The sequence below is a fragment of the Narcine bancroftii genome, chromosome 5, assembly GCF_036971445.1.
Source record: "Narcine bancroftii isolate sNarBan1 chromosome 5, sNarBan1.hap1, whole genome shotgun sequence".
Taxonomy (NCBI): domain Eukaryota; kingdom Metazoa; phylum Chordata; class Chondrichthyes; order Torpediniformes; family Narcinidae; genus Narcine; species Narcine bancroftii.
The window spans coordinates 78,177,098-78,198,706 of NC_091473.1; the positions used below are offsets into that span (position 1 = coordinate 78,177,098).

Here is a 21,609-nt window from a genome sequence, read left to right on the forward strand (position 1 = left end):
AAATTGTTTGGAGTTTATGAATGGACTGTAAAGACTGTTGCTGAAGCTAGAATTTAGTGCACACTTTTGGCCCCATTACCGAAGTAAGGATAGTAGCCTTGGAGACAATCCAAATTAGATACACCAGACTAATTCCTGGCATGAGAGGGTTGTTTTATCAGAAATGCTCCATATTATTCCTTGGCATTTAGAAGAAAAAGGAGTAACCTTCTCTAAGCATGCAAAATCCAAAAAAAAGGTTTGACAGGGTAGATGTTGCGATGTTCTCACAAGTGCAAAGGTCACAAACAAGGGAACAATGAAATAAGGAAGGAGCCACCCACTTCCAGAGGATGGTGAATCTTTAGAATTATCTGCCCTGATGATAGTGGAGGCCAGATATTTTAAAGTTGAGATAGATACATTTTTGAAATAGATAAATATTTGAAAGATTTAAAAATGAATAGAACCAGCCAGAAGCAGAGTTGAGGTCAGTCTTGATCAGCCATGAGCATATTGAATTGTAGTGGCCTAGCCCTCTTACTATTTTCTTGTGTCATTACCCTGGTCAATACTTTCTGAGCTATTTTATGTACAACTTCAATCTGGATAAAAATTGTTCATCAATTTTCAAACATCGTTTGCAAGATGATTATTAAAGTAAACAGCACTAGTCAGCAGACTAGTGTTTATAATAAGGAAACGTTCCCAGCCTCCAGCTTAGTGCCAGTGGCATAAATACTGAAACTCAAGGCCCACGTTTACAGAATGGTTGAGTCAGGTACTTAATCACTGAATGTGATCTTTTAACCCTCTCTCCGCACCTTAATCCCTTCTATTGAGCTGAAGGCCTAAAACATCTCCCACTCCTGTTCTTCTGGTTAATAATTTCTCTGCCATTATCTGCAGAGCGTTCTTATCTCTTTTGCTTGTCAGTTTATAACTGGGCCGTCTTATCAACCTGCGCTGTATCATGCGGCCAAGTCTTGCCTGAAGCTGGTCTCCAATTTTCCACTCTTTCTGACTGAAACCTCTTTGGAATGGCGCGCACGATTTACTGCAGGTCATTGATCGTGGAAGCAGACCAGAGTCCAGCTAGGGAAACGCATTGCATACACCCAAAATCTTGAATGATATTTCAATTGCAGTTCCAGCGAAGGTTACTACTAATGTATGTGCTCACCCAAGGCCGGCGAAGTTTGCAAGCCGACTCCGTGCCAGTTGTTGTCTCAGGCTGAACATTAAAGAACAGATCGGTAGCCAATGGTGTCCAGTGCCCTCCCTCCAACATCACACAGACGTTTAACTCTGACCTAACGAGTGTTGGTAAGTAGGATTGATTTTCAGACTGGGAAGGACATTCAGAGCGGTCGGCACCTGAGCATGGTCCAACTGGGTGGCATTTCACGCATCGCGTGCGCTGGGGAAAGAGAAATCAGCCGGTCGCAAAGATGGGAAACTTCAGTCATTCAAAAGCAACCAACGTCTGCGCCCTTCTTCAGAATGATAGTTTACTCGGAGACTTTGCAAATAAACCTGGCGTTTAGAGGATAAATCCAAGCCTTTCCTTCCCCAGCGTTTAATTACAGTATTTAAATTCTCTTGAATATCAATATTTTAATTCCATTGTCTCTCCCTTGCCATTCGGTCTCACCATTTGGAGCCTAGAAGATCATTGTTTCATGTGGCTACGGGCCCATAGTTCTATGGAGAGAAACGCGCAGTCAAAATATCCAGATTGATGGAATGGTTTACTTTGCACGGGGAATGTAGGAAGATTATGCTCTGGAAACGCTGGAAATGTTTCAGGTTACCCTGTAAAGAAATGGCAATGATCTCGATGCGTCCAATAACGAGAGGCGAATGCGTTGTTTCAGTGCCGAGGAAGCGCGGCACTCTGTGCATAACAGGATGGGGGTCTCCATCGCTCCACGGGTCCACAGGATCGCCCTCCTGCGGCCACCTTGCTCCGCAGTCACAACCCGATTATTTCTACCTGGTTCTGTTGAAATTTACATGTTGCCGGAAGACACTCTTAGCGTGTTCAGGAATGTTGGGCGGTGCTAAAGAAATTTTGTTTTTACCTCGGGTTCCTTCAGTTGCCAAATGCACCTTCACGAGTTTAAACGAATTTTGCAGTCGAAAGTATTGCTAATTGTCAGGAACTGGGCGATGATTCTGCAACTCAAATAGAATTCAGAATAAACTCCAAATATTCTGTCGCAAGACCGTGCTGCTGTTCATCGCGCGTGTGTGTGTGTGTGTGTGTGTGTGAGAGAGAGAGAGAGAGAAGGGGGGAGGGGGGGAAATCAAGGCTGAAAGAGCCAATACTTTATTTTTAAGTTGTGGTTTAACTTTCAATATTTATTTTATTCTGTTATAAAATGAAACTATTGGCACATGTCCGTGGAGATTTTTGTCAGCTTTGCTTACCGCCGAAATGCTCAGCGGGCAGTGGTCCCAGCTGGAGGACACTGTCGCGACCCCATGCCAAAGGGCTAAGGAGCGAGCGGTGGCCACTTCGGTCCTGGAAGCCGCGTCATTGTGAGGGGAGTAAATAATAAATGGACAATTGAGATGAAAATCAAGAGGAAGAAACTTAAATTAAACGTGGTGTTTCGGTGCTTGCCGCCCCGTGAATAAGTAACATCACGGCACGATTGATCCGTGCATTATGGAACGGTCTTTCGCGAAAGTGGACACATAATCTGGAAGAAATTTAATGGGCATATGCCGATAAATAGTTGACGAAACCACTTAGAACAACGCGCTGAACGCTGTCGTAATGACACTAAACGTGTACTGTGATATATGGAGAGACGAAATAATGTAGCACCTTGATCAAGTTCAGACTGGGCATTCTTTCAACGGCTGGTATCAGCTAATTGCTAATCTGCGATTTGGCGATACATTTTTGCTATGTAGATATATTTATCAAAATGAGAGAACAGCGCTGAAGCCAAATAAAATGATGAGCTCTGTCAACCTAGCAGAGAAACGAGGAGATAGCAATCATTAAGATTTGTCCTCTGTTTTATTGTTGGCTCTGTGTGTTTGTTGACAGATTCCCTCGAGTTGGTAGTAAACCTTTGGGCAACGAGAGAGAGAGAGCTTTCAAAGTAGGTGAGCTGCCAGGAGCCGAGAAAAGAATAGCCCGGACATAGTCATTACCATTTCTTTTCAAAGGAACAATGCCAACTTAAGTTGGGTCTCATCGTTCCGGCTACTGTTGCACTTGAAGCAGAGCCAGCGGCCAGCCCATTATTTGGCTGGGAGTCAGTGGAGCTTGTGGAATTCCCCGTCAAATGTGAGAAGCCGCTCGCAACCGCTGAAAAACTGTTTAGCACGACAGCTAGGTGCGAAGGACTAAAACTGTGAAACACGGTTTGGGAGGAAGGGGCAGGGGTGGGAGTGAGGGGCTATTCCCTTGCGGTTTATCAGTGTATTTAACGAGCAAAATTACGTGAATAGACCTGGATCTTTTCAGTGTCCGGGCGGCCCAAAGCGCGTTGTCACCTATGAAGTATGGTGAACGAGGTTTGCTCGTTGGAATACTGCAAACATAGTGATCCACTTTTGGTCATATTGATTGATGGATAAATATTAACCAGGACTCTATCTCTCGGGTTTTCGAAAACGCGTGTTGAGAGATTTTAGTCGACAGAAGAAAATTGAGAGGACTTCGTGGAACGCTTGACCGGAAACCTCCGACGTCGTAGCACTCCCGCTGAACTGGGGGTATCAGTCTAGAAAAAAAAATCTTCATGTTGAAATCTTCAGAAGATTTGAATCCACGGCCTTCCAACTTGGCGGCAAAGAGCTGCAGCTGATATCTCAATGCACAACCGGTGAAATAGTCACATGTTGCATTTCCACTCTCCTCATTATTTTATTACAATAAGAATATATTTGCCCCACCAAAATAGCCACATTCAATGTTTTTTTGTGTAGTTTTCAAATGTTAAATAAAAAAAGGGGAAATGTCGCAAGTATCAAAATTGCTACATCGACTGCAGCGTTTTGCAGCGACTTTACCTGCAAGTCAAAAGCATGCAGTTTATACGGAGAGAATGGTTATTTTATCAGTGCTTCGGGAATACCGTGCTGGTGATGTCTTGCGGGTAACCTGTAGGCTTTTAGCTATCCCCTACCAAATACCAATCCAAATATTCTTTGGATCCCCTATATTCATACCAACTAAGCTGACGTGCACTCGGACATCGACGTTCCATTTAACTGTGGAATCAGATTTCAGTCCACGTTACTAACAATATATATCCAAAATATATCAAAGCTATTTCAAAATATTTCATCACTTTTCAGCCTTTTATAAATGGACTAGCATTTCAAGGAACATTTTCATTATATGTTAGTCCTTTTAACGCACTTATGATGCTCCAGCGAAGACATTCCGTCCTCTTGAAATCTCTGAAAGTAAGTGTCTTTCAGAGAAACACGGGCTGCAAGGTCACTATTTAGCTTAATTGGCCAATTAACGCATTCGGGTGCTTCGGAATTAGTAGACAAGTGTTGGAGCTGAAACAATAATGACCCGGAGCGTGTTGAATTTATCCTTTCACACCTGTGTTATGAGTAGCTAATTCTGCATATCCAGCGTCCCAACGTTACTGCACTCGACTCTGGTCGACGTCCGCTAAGTTTCGGGCCACACACCCGGAACGAATCTGTCAAATCCACACATCCGTCCAGTGATTGTGAACTGTCCGGAACCCACCTGATGCAAAGCAGGGAAGCAGTGGCGAACGCTGATATTTTAAAAAATCTCGTTCGACTGAGAAATTATACAATATTGCTAGTCTAGTCATGTTTCATACACGCGAAGGGAATTAACAAATGTAAATTCCGTGAAACTCACGATAACACCGAAAAAGTTGCAAACCGAAAACAGAAACAGATTTAATCAAATCTAGGTTTTTAAAAATTTTTGATTTAGCATTAGATTGCATTTATATCGTAAATTATATATGCGGGAATTGGCAACGAGGATAGAATTTTGATGTAATTTTCTTATTTTTTGTTTAGGTGGGATTCCTGATTCTGTGGCAGCGCAGAGGGTGATGCACTGGGGCAGGGGCGGTGATGCTGGGTAGAGGCGGTACCCTCGGTTCTAATTGTATTTTTTTCATTGGTTCACTCGACCTGATGCTGGGGCTGGCTGAAGACCCTATTGGCCAGTCGGCTCCGAGTAGCTTGTAATCAAGGCCGGGAAAGCGCGGGTGAGGAGGAAGCGAAATATTCCAACTTCATACAACCTCTCAATGCATTAGCTACGCACGAGGCAGAATTGACCGGTGTCCGGGGGGAGGGGAGGGGTGCGATGCCTTCCGATTTTTGCGGCAATATACATTAATCACAGCAAGCACGCACACAGACACACCGCTCGGTTAGTTGTGTTCGATCTCATCTGCAAGTCAAAGCCAGCCTCTTGTTTCTTTCGCGCTGTATCTTTCCCCGTTCAGGTCTTCGGCTACTGGACGGAGAGTCGCCCCGCAGCCAGCCCAGGAATAGTGTCATGCTGCCCAAAGTCGAGGCAGAATCCATTGGTATTGCACGATCGCATGGGGAACGGATGCCCGACATAATGCACGGTAAGGGAGCTGCGGTTTCCATTGAACTGCCTGGTCACTTGATCGATTGAACAAACCGGTAAATGCAATTATCTGAAGACATCAGGGTGAATAGGTGGCGGCTGGTGGGGCTTGGGGAATGCGTCTGATATGATAACTAACGCACTTTGAGAGGGGTCTGGAGGCCATTCGCTCAAAATGTGTCCAACATTTGAAGTGCAGAATCAGTGTTGTTCACATGCTCCAATGACTGTTGTGTATTAACTGGTGAAGTACTTAAAGGTGCGCAAGAAACAACTCTTCACTGGAAATAAATTAGACTTCACAAACTAAAGTTGTTGACAAATAATGACACGATATGCGCGAACCCACGGCTCCTTACGCTTCCTGACCGTTTCACCGGCGATTCTGTTCTTTGCGTTGTGTTAATTTGTGATGAACTCTGTCTCCCGTGGCGTGGGGAGAAGGGCCGGCCTGATTTAAGTTAAGACACCAAATGTTTGCAGAAGAGAGACACCGCCGTTTTCATCGTGATAATCCTACAGTCAGCTGCTAGTCTTGAGCGGCGACACTACTGAAACTTGGGCAGTTGGCGGCTAGTTTTGTTTGCCGACAAAGAATACACTGACAGCGATTTCATTTAGTAAAGGCGGATGCAACTCTGGCTTGATGCAGAGAGATTAAAAGGTTGCTTTACCAACATAGTGTTATGGTCTAATTGAAACAAACCACATGAATGATTGTATCGTGTATTAGAGAATTTCCGTTCAGCTCGTTATTTTGACGTTTAAATAAACCCACTCAAACTTAAGCCAATAGCACGTAGACTCACAAATCAGGACACGTGTCCTCGTATTCCCCGGTGTTTCTGGCCCTAAAAAGAATAAGGATTCCATATTAGTTTGTCATAAATACGCTTTGGGAAGAAGGGAGCATGTGTTACATAAATTGGCAAGGTTATCACTTGCTAAATTAAAATCTAGTTTGAAGCGCGCGTCCCTGTCCGATTTTCCGATCTGAGCCACTCTTTTTGGTTCGCCTTGTTCAATGAGATGCGCCCCTGTTCACAGGTCCCCGCAGTTCTCCCTGCTGGTTCGTTCTTTGATTCGCCTATGGGAGCTACGCGCAGGAAACGAGTGGCTCCACGCGCGAAATCACTGCCTGCCTGGTGAGGTGAACGGGCGCTCGTTCTCCGTGACAGCCTGCAGTTTCAACGAGTGTTGATGTACCAAGAGTGACAAAGCAACGGGGGACGCACAGACCTCCTGCCTGCACTCATGAGTAGATACCCATCATATTTTCCTCTCCTCGTCATAAAATTGGACGACTTTGCAGACTCTATGTGAGTGCATTGCCGTTTTAACGCTGTCCCTGGACGAGTAATATAAGCCGCGGAACTCTATAGCCAATGTCTCAGATGAAGGAAACCTACACTTTTGCTCATGCTTCCGATCCATCTCTTTGAAAAGCGGCTTCCAGTATTATACGTTCTTCAGCCGTACACACTGATCGCAAATGTTTACGCGTTTCCTTCCGTGTCGGGTTTCATTGCAAGTTCTTGGAATCGAGGAAAGAAACGAGATGAATTCCATTGCACAGTGAATCTGGGAGCGTCAGGTGTCTGAATGCGAGGAGCCTGTCTTTCTGAACTCACCAGATGGTCATCTCGGTTTTACGCAATGCTAAATCTCTACAAAACACCTGTTTGGGTGAGAGACACGTGCTCATGCATGTTATTCCAACCACTTTAATTCAGATATTACAATAGGTTTATAAATAACGGAGCCCGAAATAGAGCTACTTGGGCAGTTCTGGAAATAGCGATGAAACAACAGGGGGTTTATTTGCTTGTAAAACAAAGCTCCACCGCGCTAAAGTTCAAGCAAGATGATCCCCAAAATTAATGGGGAAAAAAACATTCGGGCGGATACAATTAGTTTTACTCTGGTTCCCAAATCCAGTTGATATATTCCACCTCAGAGGACTATAAGTTATGGTGGACAAAAGAGACTTGATGAACACTTTTTTTAATATTAATATTAAAGCGGCTTTAGTGTCCAGTGCAGAGGTAATCTGTAATGAGACACATAATCCGTCCATTTACTCAGATTTAGAAATCTTCAGGTCTCTTAAATTCGGCGGGAGTTTTTTTTTAATCGTGTTACTCCAAGAAAATGCACAATGTTAACATGTAACTTCTCAAAAGAAAAGTTTTTAAAGAATGTGAACTTTTACGCTGCCAGGAGCAGAAGGATAGGATTAGACCGTTTGCCATCGACTATTTCAGGAATTGCAGAGGATGGATCTACTTTCATCTGTGTTGCATTTCGCACCTTACGCCCTCAACACGCATATATATGGATATTCCCCTATTTTCCAGCCATCTTTCGGCAAAGTGCTTATAGAGATATTAGTGTTATCACGACTCACCCGGTAACGAGTATGCCCTGACAAAATATATGCTGGTTGAAGGGGCGTGTAATTAAATCAGGTTTAAACATTTCTTACAAAAAATGCTCCACAGCTAAACCTAGATATAACCCAACGTTATAAATGAGGCAATGCGCTTTTATCGCGCGGAGATTCAATGAGAATCACGCGACCAGGGGTTAATTTTATTTCAAATCCAGCGAGGATTGTTTTTTCAATTATTCCGTCTCCCCATTTGAACCAAATCCCAGACAATCTTTGTCACTGCAGATACGCAATTAGACCCAGAGGACAAATATTTACCCCGCCTGAAAGACTCGGGGGGGGGGGGGAAGGGTATTCTTGCACTTTGCCTAACTTAAAGACGGGGTTCTGGTAGTTTATAGGTGCGTTTCTGACAGCGTTGAATTGAAAAGTGAATTCCAGCTAGCCTTAAAAAAAAAACCGTGCGGCCAAATAGAACTCAGTCCTGTTGTCGGTAGAAGCGGAGATGCTGACAGGCCTCGCAGTAAGCACGGGTTTAGTTGTTTGGGAGGGGTTGTTGCGGTTCACTCTAAAATTACACTTCTGCATGCAGAATATGTAAGGGTCACCTTTCGGCAGGGATGAAGTTGCGGCTATATAACTTGGACGCCCAGCAACAATATATTTAGACAAGGTTCTGCGTCAAGATATGCAATTTGCGACCAATTAATGCATTTTTTTTTGGGGGGGGGGGTTTGTAACTGAAATGCGGCGAATTGTTTCAAAGCCGCAAGTTCAAATGAAATTGTGCATTGTAATTATACTGAATCAGATTGTTGATGCACACGACTGCCAGCGTCAACCCACCTTTACCCGAATCCCTTTAACTAAAATTTGTGCCCCTGCAAATCCAGTAATAAACTTCCTCCCACAAACACACCACAAAGCCGCTGTCTGAATTTCTACAATTATCTCGACCCATAAAGCTTTCATTCAAAAGTGATTTACATTTTATTGCAGTCACCTATTCGCTGACGCCAAGCACCTAAGTCAGTCTGAGGGCAGAGAACCACTTAGTGTTGAGGAAAAAGGATACAACAGTTTTAGCAGTCAGTTTCACAAGGTGCGTTACCATTACCTGCACGTTTTGTTTTCCTGCGCCGGCTTTCTGTAAATAAAACTATATTAAGATTCCAACTCTTGATTTGCGATTGTTATTAGCCGTCCTCCTGGTTACTACAGCCCGTCAGCGAACCCCTGTCTTCAGCCCCATCCCTTCCCCCTCTGCTCTTAAGTGTCCTTGGAGAGGAATAAATTGCGTGTGCGTGAACCCCCCCCCCCCCAATTCTAATACACACCCACCTATTCTCCGCCCGTCTCCCATCCCCACTCCCAACCACACTCGATCGATCGGCTTGTAATATTTAGCGGAACTGATTTACACCCCGGTGGGGTGTAATTACAATTGCCCCATCCTTCCCCCACCACCGCCCACCCACATATACACAAAGAGCTATCTGAAGAAGTGCCGTTTGATTCTGTCTCCACAGCCACGCCGTTTAAGATGATGGAGTATGCCTACGATGAAGACCTGGACGAGCTGTGCCCGGTTTGCGGCGATAAGGTCTCGGGCTATCACTACGGCCTCCTCACCTGTGAAAGCTGCAAGGTTTGTGGCGTGGTATCTTCTCTGGGTGTAGGTGGTTAGTCCATGGCGGCGGGTGGTTACCGTTACCTCCCACGTTTCAATCGAGTTCAACGCGCTTTTAGTCAAAACTCGGTGCTGCTTCCACTTGTGCAGACGGGATGGTTTGATCCATTTCATTGCACTTTTCTCCCGGCCGCTTATGACCTTGGGCTGACTTTTACCTTGGTGGCGGGTGCTTCCCACACACCCGTTCACATTCCTCGCTCAATATCTAGCCGATCCCAGACTGGAAAAAACTCTCTGAAGGTTGTCCTCGGTGTTTTAAAAAAAGTTAACTGATGAAGTCACCCTTGGTGTCCCAGCATGAGAGAATATGTATTATTTGTGCCCTATCTGGAAACTCAGCAGTTAACCCATTGTGAGCACGGGAAGGTCAGCACACCTTTCTGCTTCAACCTGATCCCTGCTTCTCCTAAAATTCTGCAGGAACGTTTTCCTGTTCGCACGCACACATTCTTCACAAGATTGGACGTATGCTCGAAAAATGCACAGAAGATAGTTGCGGCAGGGTCCATTTTGTCATTTAAGAGAAGGTTGGATGTGTACGTGGAGAAGAGGGGGTTGGAGGGTTATTGGCGGAGAGCGGGAGGTTTGAGCTAGTGGAGTTATTCTAGTGACCCGGTGCAGACTCGAAAGGCCAACATGGCCTGTTTCCGCTCCGTAAATGGTTATATGGTTAACTCTTGAGAGAAAGTGACCGACTTATAGCCCACGAGCAGAATATTTGTAACCGTCGGTTTCATTGCTGGCGACCAGAATAGTTCGACTTTGATGTTCTATTGGAATACCGGACTGCATTTGTTGCTGACCTAGGGCGCACTTAAAGCCCGTCAAACGCCAGTCCATTGTTCGTACCACTTCTCCCATAACTTCCTGATATTTGCTTTGAAGACAAAAATTCTTAAATAAAACTCTTTAGGTTTGCCTTGTTTAAATGACGGGGTGTCCCGCATTCCTCCACCTCGGTATTTCGGCGAGAGAGCCACAGGGATGGAGTGACTTCTATGTGACTTCTTGTTTCTTTGAAGGGTTTCTTCAAACGCACAGTTCAAAATAACAAAAGGTACACGTGCATAGAAAACCAGACCTGTCCGATCGACAAAACTCAGAGGAAGAGATGTCCCTATTGCCGCTTTCAGAAATGCCTCAACGTCGGAATGAAGTTGGAAGGTAAGACACAACATTAGAACGAACCGGGGATGCTGTTAATCGATGGCCTCACTAATAATCAGGAAGGGTCTGAATGATTTAACTCACAAGCCACAGTTTAAATTATACATCACAAATACATTGAACCCGAGCAAATCAAAACAGAGACGGCTATAGATTTGTTTCAGTCTAATTGGCAGTAAATGCGCGTTGTGGCTTAATTCGTGGTATAAATGCAGGTACCACATCCAAGGATAAAATCGCTCGATTATATAAATTACAGACTCCAGCCTGAAGTAAACCTGGCTTCCCCCAGATTTGTAGCATGCAGAAGAAGATTGATGCATCAAAATTAGAAATGTGCTATATTCATTTACAGTACTTGCGCCAACATAGAAATCTTCACAGCGAACTTCTGCTCAAAATGTGAATTATTTGCATAGAAACTAAACAGATCAAGGAATAGAACGCGGCTTCTTTCATTGAAACGAAGTGAAGTCCGAGAGGCTTTGTACTTCGCCGTACGTTTCGGGTGGGTTTACTGATGTTGCCCAGGAGCCAAAAACAAAACTCACACTGCTTATTCAAATTAACAAAATAGAAGTGTTTCTCTTGAAAGGAGAACAGTCAGGATTGTACGATGCTTGTCCAATATTCTTGATATTCGCACAATCGTCACATAAATTTTGGCATGCTAAAAAACGGTGAAATCTGTAACACTTAACATTGCAGCGTGTTTTTAAAGGCGACGAGCTTAAAACAATTAATTGTCGTAAAGGTTTGCTCCTTTCAGCACTGTTGCGCAGAGAGTTTCAAAGCCGTACTCAAGCACATTATCTAATTCGGCATTCTTCATTGACAACCATATTCCATTAATTCTGATCGTAGCTTCACTGCACGCTGTCTCGAACGCACCCCAGCAAGTATGGCTTGCTGACTTATGTATTGGTCTGCGATGTGAAGGACCACATTGTAATTGTTTGCCTTTAAACATTTCACCGTTCAACCATAAACAATACCAGAGTGATAACGGGCGAAATCGTATGTTTTAGTCACATGTTATCAGTTCTTGGCAGTGACTTAGGCTTTGTGGGTTCAAGTCCAACTTCATAGACTTGAGTATAAAAATATGGAATGGCACTTCAGTGCAGTTCTGAGGAGTGCTGCCCTGTCCCAGGCATGAGGTGAAAAACGAAGGCTTCCCCTCCTCCCAACTCTGTAGATTAAAAAAAAACCCACAACGGTATTGGAGAAAAGGGCGTGGGGGATTGTGCCCAGTGCCTCGAAAGATAATCAACAGGTTACCTGATCTTTGCCATATTATTCTGCCCAACAGACTGCAGATACTAGTATCTGGAGTTTAAAAAAACAAACTATGGGAGAAACTCAGGAGGTTCAGCCGCGTTGTGTGTTGGGGCAATGGTGAGGAGGGTAAGGAAGTAGACATTTCTGGTTGAGACCCTGCATTAGGGCTGAAAGTGGAAGGGGGGGGGGAAGGGCCAGTATATTGAGGCATGATCCAGGTCTACACACAGGTGACAACCCTTTGGAGGAATGATGGATGATGGACAGGAGATAGGATGAGTGGAGATGGGAAGAAGAGTGGATGATGAGTCCGAGCAGTCATGAAAAAATATGGAAGCAGGTGGGGGAGGAGGGGGTTGAAGGTGGAGACAGCTGTTGGAGGGCTATAAGCAGGGGCACATAGACTGCCAGTTCCTTGTGGGAGTTTGCTGTGTACAATTTGGCAACAGCATTTCTTTCTGAGTAATTATGCTTCATATAAAAAATGTCCCTCACTACTTTTAAAGTGCTCTGGATGAATGAACAGCACACAATCAGAAAATGCTGATCAGGTCAGACAGCATCTGTGGATAGAGGACCAGAGTTAACATTTCTGGTCAATAACTTTACACATTTCTTTTTCTCTCTCTACAGAAGCTTCCCTTCCAAAACTTCATACTTCCTAGTTACTATCAGGAGCTAATGATATCACTCCCAAAACTCCACTGGGTGAGGGAAATCTGGCACATGCCTGATCTGTTCAAACTATAAGCTATCTATAACTTCTTTTGCTTTAATTTTGAGTATTGAGGGGTATTTCTGAAGAATCTAAAATGCCTCTCCATCATCTAAAGAATGGCTAAAATAAAAGGTGGCAAATACCTCACAAGTGATTGATTGTGACATCATTGTTTTTGAATAATGAGTACAGTAAATGCAACAACTATAATTTTACAATGTAATTTGCCAGTCAGGACCAGACTATGAAACATAGGTGTAACAAAAATGATTTTACACTCAATTCCTTTGTTGTCAGCTCCATTAAATGGATTTTGAAAATTAAAAAGTAAAACTACATTCAAATTATCCCAAAGTATTTATCCCTTTCCTTTTATTGTCTGATGCTTTGGCATCATGTGTCATGTGAGGTCACTCTCATCATTTAGCATTTGCTACATTACTTCTGCAACACAGTAACATTGTGGTTAAATTTTTGGATAAGTAGTTAGAATTCTTGATAATTGATTCACAGATGTGCATTTGAATCTCACAACACCAGCTGAGAAATTGACATTCAGCTAAATATATAGATTTTTTTAAAAATATATATTTTTATACTGCTCATTGTCATAAAAGTAAATCTATTTAATGAATAATCCTCAGGAAATGAAGTTCAGTATTTTTACCCAATTTAAGATGTGAACACAAATCCATCAATGTAGTTGATTCTTAATTGCCCCTTCAGTTCCAGGTCCATTATGGGTGGAAAATAAATGTTGGTATTGCAAGTCTTTCCATATCCAGTGACTTGAACAATAATTAAATATCCATATTAATCAACCAATTCTACTCTGCTCCAAATCTCTACTTCACACACCACCTTTTCTCTGCATCATTCTAACATCATACCATTATGCCTACATTATGCCGTAGGGTTCAGAATTCTTCCAGTCCTCTTGTGTTCTATGTACAGTTTTGCTAATCAGAAACTCTACTAAAGATGTAGATACAGTTATTTTCCCTGAAAGTTTCTGGTTTTAGTCAAATGTACAGTGCTTTACGTGGTAGTGTGAACAATTTCTAGTGCAGGATTGATGACTTTTTCATTTCCATGAATCATTCTGAACAGCATGTTTGTGTTTTACCTTATTTGATTCTTGTACCTTGTGGCTCTATATTTTAGGTACATAATTCTTCACAATTGCATATATGATTCAGGTTTAACTCTGCATTCTGTAATCCTCCATTTTGTTCCCTGTCGATTTGTACCATTCAGTATCAATATGTAAAGATCTCACCTCATACTACATTTATGGATTAAAAGAGTTAAGAATGATATGCAGTATGATATCTGAAGTAATTTGTATTAATACTTGTTTATGTACCTTGAGGTACAGGTTTATGACCATGTACCTCAGCCTGTCAGAAAATTAACTGTAATTTACTAGCCCCAATATATTTCCTATGGCACTTGGTTGTTTGATCTTATGCACAAGACACAAAATCTTTCAAAATAATTGTCAATGTACAAATTAAAAGATTTAAACAAAAACAAACAATATTTGAAGGACTGTTTTAAGAGGTTCCTGTTCTTGAATCCAATTATTTAGATTGTATGGGGCTCAAATTACTTCACTGAACTATCCCATTACATGAATACATGGTCAGGATTTTAAGGCACACTCTGAAAAGATTTCAAATGAGTATTTTAAAATGCTGCCCATGAGCAGAATATCTTTTATTCTGAAATGATGATATCTAAAACAGTTTCTCTGCAGTACTGAACAAATGGAGAATGAATCAATCAAGAGTTTATCTGAAAAAAAAAAGTAGCCTCATCAATGGGAAAAAAAATTACATTGAGATTAGGCCACTTTAAGATCCTGAGCATATATATTGCAGAGTTGTTTTTTTTTTAGTTCATAATGAAAGAATAAACAATCTGCTATTGGGACACAAATGGAAACAACGGATCAGATTTTGTGCAGCCAAGAATGTTGGCCCAAGGGATCTCACAATTACTTGCTAATCTGCATTCTATCATATAGGTTTAAATCTACAATTGTCAAAAGTTCTTGAATTTAATCCACAAAGCCTACAATATATTATTAATGTAGTGTTAATTCCTAAGATTTTAAAAAAAGTTCTGATTGTGATCTCAGGTGTAAATCTCAGCTGTATTAAGATGCCACATTGTTGTCGAATGTTCCTGCTATACCTTATCACCAATGGATGGAACAGGCTCAGTGCGAACTTCTTAATTGGTATCAGATCTCTTCATTGTTGACAGTCACTACCATGACTGAGACTATTAAAATGTCTCTGAGGGCATCCGTTGAATTCAATTTGTTTTAATTATTATTTTCAATTCCAGAAATATTAGAATATACAATGCTGACACCAGGACTCTTGAATACTATTTTTCACATAGAAATATTAAGATGGTGAATGGCTACTGCATATTATTCAAGGAAAGGGAAGGAGGGAAGCAGGCAGAAATACAAATGCCAGCTTGTAAGGAGATGAAAACAGTAATTAAGCCAAAAAGTGCAAGGAATTGGAAAAAGTGATTCATTAAACAAGAAATAAATTAAAATATTTGAAAGGACTTCCTGATTAAGAGAAATTCAGAAGAATGGAACCAATGTAGAAAACAACTTTTATTTTAAATATTTACTCTATCTAAACATAAGGTAATTAAGAATCCAATCATTTCACAGATAGAATAGTATTTTTTTTATTAAGACTATCAATTAAGTTGATCTTGAAGGAAGAACATTCAGACAATACCAAACCTGATATTACCATGAATGTATTTTTGTATATGTGCTCTGTGTTCATAACTGTTCCCTTATGACACAGTCCCTTACTGCCTCAACGATGATCATTCAATCAATATTGGTTGGAATAAGGGGACATTTCCATAAACATAAATGCACCTTTGCAAGTCACATGGCTGTGTCTCATCTATTTATTGGTTTGAAATGCTTTTTTTCCATTAAATAAATACAAATTGTCCAAAGCATGCTCTTTCTGTGAAATAAAAATTTCTATTTAATTAAACATAATGACCAACCAATTAATTGTGGAATCCCAATCCAACCAGAATATATTAAGTTCACATTCTTTGAATTTTGGGAAGCACCAACTGTAACCTATAGAAGGAATCCTTTAATTAAGCAAGTGTTTAAAAATATTTTGATTGAGTTTAATATATGTATACATTATAAATGATGATTAGATAATGATTCAATTGTATACAAGTAAATACATACAGAAGGGGAAAAATAATGAGTAAGTAAGAAAATACGCATAACTATATTAATAGTTATTTATAATAACTCAATCTAATAATAAACATAATGTATACAACCATGTCAGTCCCATTTATTGGAATGTTTTAATAAAATAATAAAGAGAAAAAGAACTAATGGACTGAACTAATCTAGTCTATCCCTTCCCTCTAATCATATGTAAAGGGAATGGATACAGGTACATGGGCAGGAAGGGCATGTAGGGAATAGGATGCAGGTCAGTGGAATGAGGCAGAAAAATAGTTCAGCACAGACTGGAAGGGCCAAAGCCTGTTTCTGTGCTGTAGTCTTCTATGGTTCAAACTTCCGAAAGGTTACCTTTTCTTGTCATGAGAAAAATAAATCAAAAACAATGTGAAATCACTGGTATCCCCCGGAGAACAGACAAAGAATTGCATTAACATATAATAATTATTGATTCTTCCCATTATAAAAAATATTTTAAGAATGGGCCCCATAACTTCATAAATTGAAACTTTCTTTCTTTAATATTATGTCCAATTTCTCTAAACTTAAATAGGACATTACATCATGTAACCATTGCATATGAATAAGGGATGAATCTTCTTTCCATTTTAATAAAATAGCTCGTCTGGCTGTCAATGTAGTAAAAGTTAAGACTTTTTTTCTGAGATGCTGATAAAGGTTAATTAAGAAGGTTTTTAAGTATAAAGTATTTTATTCCTTATTTCTTTATTATTTTACACTAATAATGTTTGAGAAACAATTCAAAACACTTGCAACTCTTGTAAATGAAATATTCATGTTCTTGATTTTTCAGCACCCAATAGATTGATTTATTTTAATAAACTATGTGTTCCACAGCTGTAAGAGCTGATCGCATGCGAGGAGGTCGAAACAAGTTTGGGCCAATGTACAAGAGAGACAGGGCTCTGAAACAGCAGAAGAAAGCTCTGATTAGAGCAAATGGACTTAAACTAGAAGCCATGACTCAGGTGATGCAGACAATGCCAACAGACCTGACAATATCTTCTGCTATCCAGAACATCCATTCAGCCTCCAAAGGCCTACCTCTAAACCATCCTGCCTTGCCACCAACAGACTATGACCGAAGCCCATTTGTCACATCTCCAATTAGTATGGCAATGCCAACACATGGCAGTCTGCAAGGTTATCAGACCTATAGTCCTTATCCAAGTCGTACTATCAAGTCAGAATATCCTGACCCTTATACTAGCTCGCCAGAATCTCTAATGGGCTACTCTTATATGGACACCTACCCATCCAGCTCTCCATCTAGTATCCCACATCTTATAGTGGAACTCTTGAAGTGTGAACCTGATGAACCCCAAGTGCAGGCGAAGATTCTCACCTACCTGCAGCAAGAACAGGCCAGCAGGGGAAAACACGAGAAGCTCAACACATTCGGGCTTATGTGCAAGATGGCAGATCAAACCCTTTTCTCTATTGTTGAGTGGGCCCGAAGCAGCATATTCTTCAGAGAACTTAAGGTATGGCTATTATTTTGTATTGTAATTGTATGTCAGAGCAACTGAGAGAAATAGCAGGATTGAGGCACCTATGATATATTATCAGTGCATTTTGATCAGACAAGTTTCTATTTTCCAGAAAGCCACTGGAGTAGATTTCCATATGTGCCATCTAGATATAAATTATGACCCAGGGCATTAGGCTGAATGGGAAGTCAGGAGGGAAAGACTGCGCACATGTAAATGAATAGAACAAAATCAAAAAGGATCAAAATATAAACAGTACACTTTTAATGTATCAACCCTCCCCCCCAAACTTACAACATTAAATTCCCACTCTGGGATTTATATCAATACATGATATATCTGGAATACCTTGAAATGGAAGCTAATTTTAGCAACAATACAGAGATTAGTTTAATTCTTCTTTGTATTCTGAGTTTTAGTTGTATCGACATTTCACTAAGATCATAAAACAAGAAAAATGTAAACATTCTGAATTTTACATACTTTTCCTCCATTAGATTCGGTTCATATTGAAAATGGATTTTGCTTAAATTAACAATTAAAAATTCATCCCGTCAAATGCATAAATAAAATCAGTAATCAATTCATCACTGATAATTAAAGTTTTATTGGCTTTAAATATAATGGATGTAAATTTTATGAGTATAAGGACATGTTTCATATTTAGCGTGTGCATTTAAAAGAAAAAATCTGAAATGACCAGCAGTATATTTTGAAGGTAATTATCATGAGTGTTTTGAAATGGTTCATCCTGAAAAGTTTATAGTTCTAAGCTATTCATGAGTGAAGAAAAGAAACTCAATAATCTTTTTTGAACAACTATGATGGGTAGAGATAGAATAAATGCAAGTCGGCTTTTTCCACTGAGGGTAGGAGAGATATAAACCAGAGGATATGGGTTAAAGGTGAAAGGGGAGAAGTTTAGGGGGGGGACATTCAGGGAAATTTCTTCACATGGAGAGTGGTGGGAGTGTGGAACAAATTGTCAGCTGAAATGGTGAATGCAGCCTCAATTTTACCATTTAAGAAGCATTTAATCAGGTACATGGATGGGAGGTGTATGGAGGTTTATGGAATGGATATAGGTCAGTGGAACAAGGCAGAATAATAGTTCAGCACAGACTAGAATGGCTGAAGGGCCTCTTTTCCGTGCTGCAATGTTCTATAGTTCTATGTCATTTTGCTACCTTTCAGTTTCAGTTTCGTGCAGAATTACTGTGCATGTGCATGTGTGCTCAACATTACATTGCAAGCAAGCACTGAAAGTTGTGATCTTTCACTTGATTCCTTACCCATGACTCAGATCTAACTACAAAGAAAAACTCCCTGGTAAGCAGCAAAAAAAGTTGACTGAGTTTTCAAATCAAGGTTGCAATATTAGTTGTCATGAATGATTAGACTTGTGGAAAGATTGGTTTTTGGATCCTTTTCAAAACTGTGTGGTTTAAATGGTGTATGTGAGGGTTGAATTTTTTTGCTTCAGTTTGGGAGATTTTTATTTGGTTATTATCTTTGGTAAAATTGGGTAATTTTGTTTCTTACAAAAATTAGATAATTCAATTATGATAAATTTCAAATATCTTATCAATAAAGGGCAAGAAAGAAAGTCTCCATGTTCAAAATCACCCATTGTCCCGTGTAATTAATCTCTGAATTACCCAGTTGGGTCTCAGACACAGTCTATTTATTATCCACAAGCAAATGTCTATGGTCAGTTGTCTATGGACATTATTGCATCATATAAATATTGGAATATAGGCACTTATCATTGTTAAAAGGAAGGAACTTCTTTTAAGTAGGATGTTCAGTGACGCTTGTTAAGCAATTGTCAATAAAAATCTAAAATTTAAATCATGTTAATGATTTAAACCTTTTATTAAATTTCCTAGTGGCTAACCTGTTGGAGCGAGTTTTGACTTTCCCTCACAAAATAACACAGGGGATAAGGTACAGGTAGCCTATTTTACGTCAATCTTAGTTTTTCTTTCCAGAGGGTTCAAAATAAAACCGGCTTTTCACTCATTATTACTCATTTCAGAATCAGAATTTATTGTCATGAACAAGTCACAAAATTCGGTATTTTGCGGGAGCACCACAGTGCAAACATCCATAATATGAACCATCTTACAACTATAATGTATAAAAAATAATAGTGCACAAAAAGTAAGGCAGTGTCTCTGGTTCATTGATCATTCAGAAATCTGATGGCAGTGGGGAAGAAGCTGTCCCTGTTCCATTGAGTGCTCATCTTTAGGCTCCTGTATCACTTTCCTGATGGTAGCAGAGTGAAGAGGGCATGCTTGGGTGGTGGGGGTCTTTGAGAACAGAGATTTTTTTTTCCTTGGAAATATTGAGACCAAGGAATTTGAAATTCTTGATCCTCTCCAAAATTGAGCCCTTGATGAGGACTGGGTCATGTTCCCCTGACTCCCACCTGAAGTCCACAATCATCTCCTTGATTTTGCTAACATTGAGTGTAAGGTTGCCAATTTGACACCACTCAAAGTGCTGATCTTTTTGTCTCCTGCACGCTTCCTCATTGCTGTTTGTGTTTCTGCCAACAACTGTGGTGTCATCAGCAAACTTGTAGATGGAAATGGAATTGTGCCTGGCCACTCAGTCGTGGGTGTATAATGAGTAGAGCAGTGGGCAAAGCACGCTTCCTTGGGGTGCCCCCGTGTTGGAGGAGGAGGAGACGTTGTTTCCCATTCATACTGACTGTGGTCTTCTGATGAGAAAGTCAAGGATCCAGTTGCAGAGGCCCAGAGTTTGTAGCTTCTTCACCAGCACTGAGGGTAAAATGGTATTGAAGGCTGAGGTGTAGTTGATGAAGAGCAACTGTATGTATAAGTTGCTGTTTTCCATGTGTGCCAGAGCTGAGTAGAGATCTGCTGTGGAGTGATTGTGACTTTAGGTGAATTGTAGAGGGTCCAGATCTTTGCTTCCATACATGGTAATTCTAGCCCTGACCAGACTCTCAAAGCATTTCATCACAGTAGAAGTTAGTGCTATTGGATGGTAGTTGTTGAGGCAGGTCCCACTAATCTTCTTGGGCATCAGGATGATTAATGCCCTTATGAAGCAGGTAGGAACCTTTTACTGCAGCAAGGAGAGGTTGAAAAATGTTCATGAACACTTCATTTCATTGGTTGGAACAGATTTTCAGAACCTTTCCAGGTCTGCCATTAGGGCCTGACAGAAATAACATTCAGTCAATGTACATTAAAAAGAGCACTTAAGAAATACATATTTTTGTATTGATATTCGGATATCTGTAATTCTGGATCATTCTATTGTTTAGGCTTTTTTTTGTTTTCAATGAAAGGTTTAGGGATCAAAACATATTTTCTAAGTTATTTTTCTGTTAAACATCCGAAATGTGTTGACCATGGGCAAAGGGCTCTACATCCTCGCCCTAGAATCAGCAATCCGTCGATTCAAGTTCTGATAGAACAATTCAAACAAACAATATTTATCTGAGACTTCAAAGTAACATGGATGAATTCTGCATTGTCAGTGGTTTTGTCTTTTGGAAAATTAAGGGTCTTTTCTCCTTATTATACCAAGACTTTGCCTTTTTAAATTCTTGATAAGTACAGCTAATGGTTGTTATCTCTGTAGACCTGTTACCTGACTGCCCCTACATTGCCTGGATTAATGAAATGCAATACAATATCGAATCTCAGAGAGAATTGAAGGAAAATTACTATCAGATCATATGATAATTGTGGATCAGCCTTCAATAAAACCATCCCTCAGTTATCTAAGTTAATTTATCATCTGAAAAGTTCCCTTCACTGCAGAGAATGAAATGCCAAAGTTTTCATTTTTCATTTTTCCCAGCAATTAAAATATGAACAAGAATCCACATCTAAACCTAGAAGCAAAAGGCAAATATGTAGGCTATCAAACCAGGAAATATGAAGGCCAATTCAACATGAGCATCCTGATCACACCAGGCAATATGAAGTAAATGTTCTGATGTCTGGGTGGCA

At 40.6% G+C, this 21,609-nt stretch overlaps 1 protein-coding gene and 2 long non-coding RNA genes across 15 annotated transcripts in view; 1 reads left to right on the forward strand and 2 right to left on the reverse strand.

Moving 5' to 3' along the window:
* Positions 1-2,211, reverse strand: part of LOC138763567 (uncharacterized) — a 55,141-nt gene extending 52,930 nt beyond the window's left edge. The window contains exon 1 of the long non-coding RNA XR_011357659.1: positions 1,163-2,211. This is a non-coding gene — a long non-coding RNA (uncharacterized lncRNA). The remainder of the gene's footprint in view (positions 1-1,162) is intronic.
* The window catches only part of nr5a2 (nuclear receptor subfamily 5, group A, member 2), a 293,808-nt gene continuing 273,161 nt past the window's right edge, over positions 963-21,609 (forward strand). For 5 of the 13 annotated variants that reach the window (XR_011357658.1, XR_011357656.1, XR_011357655.1 and 2 more), the window contains exons 1-4: positions 5,231-5,588; positions 9,512-9,630; positions 10,698-10,839; positions 16,962-17,608. Coding sequence is in view for 9 of the 13 variants with exons in the window: in XM_069937930.1 (XP_069794031.1) it covers positions 5,513-5,588; positions 9,512-9,630; positions 10,698-10,839; positions 16,962-17,608 (984 nt within the window). In the remaining 4 variants the exon portion in view is untranslated. The other 8 variants (XM_069937923.1, XM_069937924.1, XM_069937926.1 and 5 more) reach the window with 8 other exon arrangements.
* Positions 6,301-7,260, reverse strand: LOC138763569 (uncharacterized). Its single transcript, XR_011357662.1, has 2 exons — positions 7,000-7,260; positions 6,301-6,441 (listed from the first exon to the last, which is right to left on the reverse strand). It is a non-coding gene; the product is annotated as an uncharacterized lncRNA (long non-coding RNA).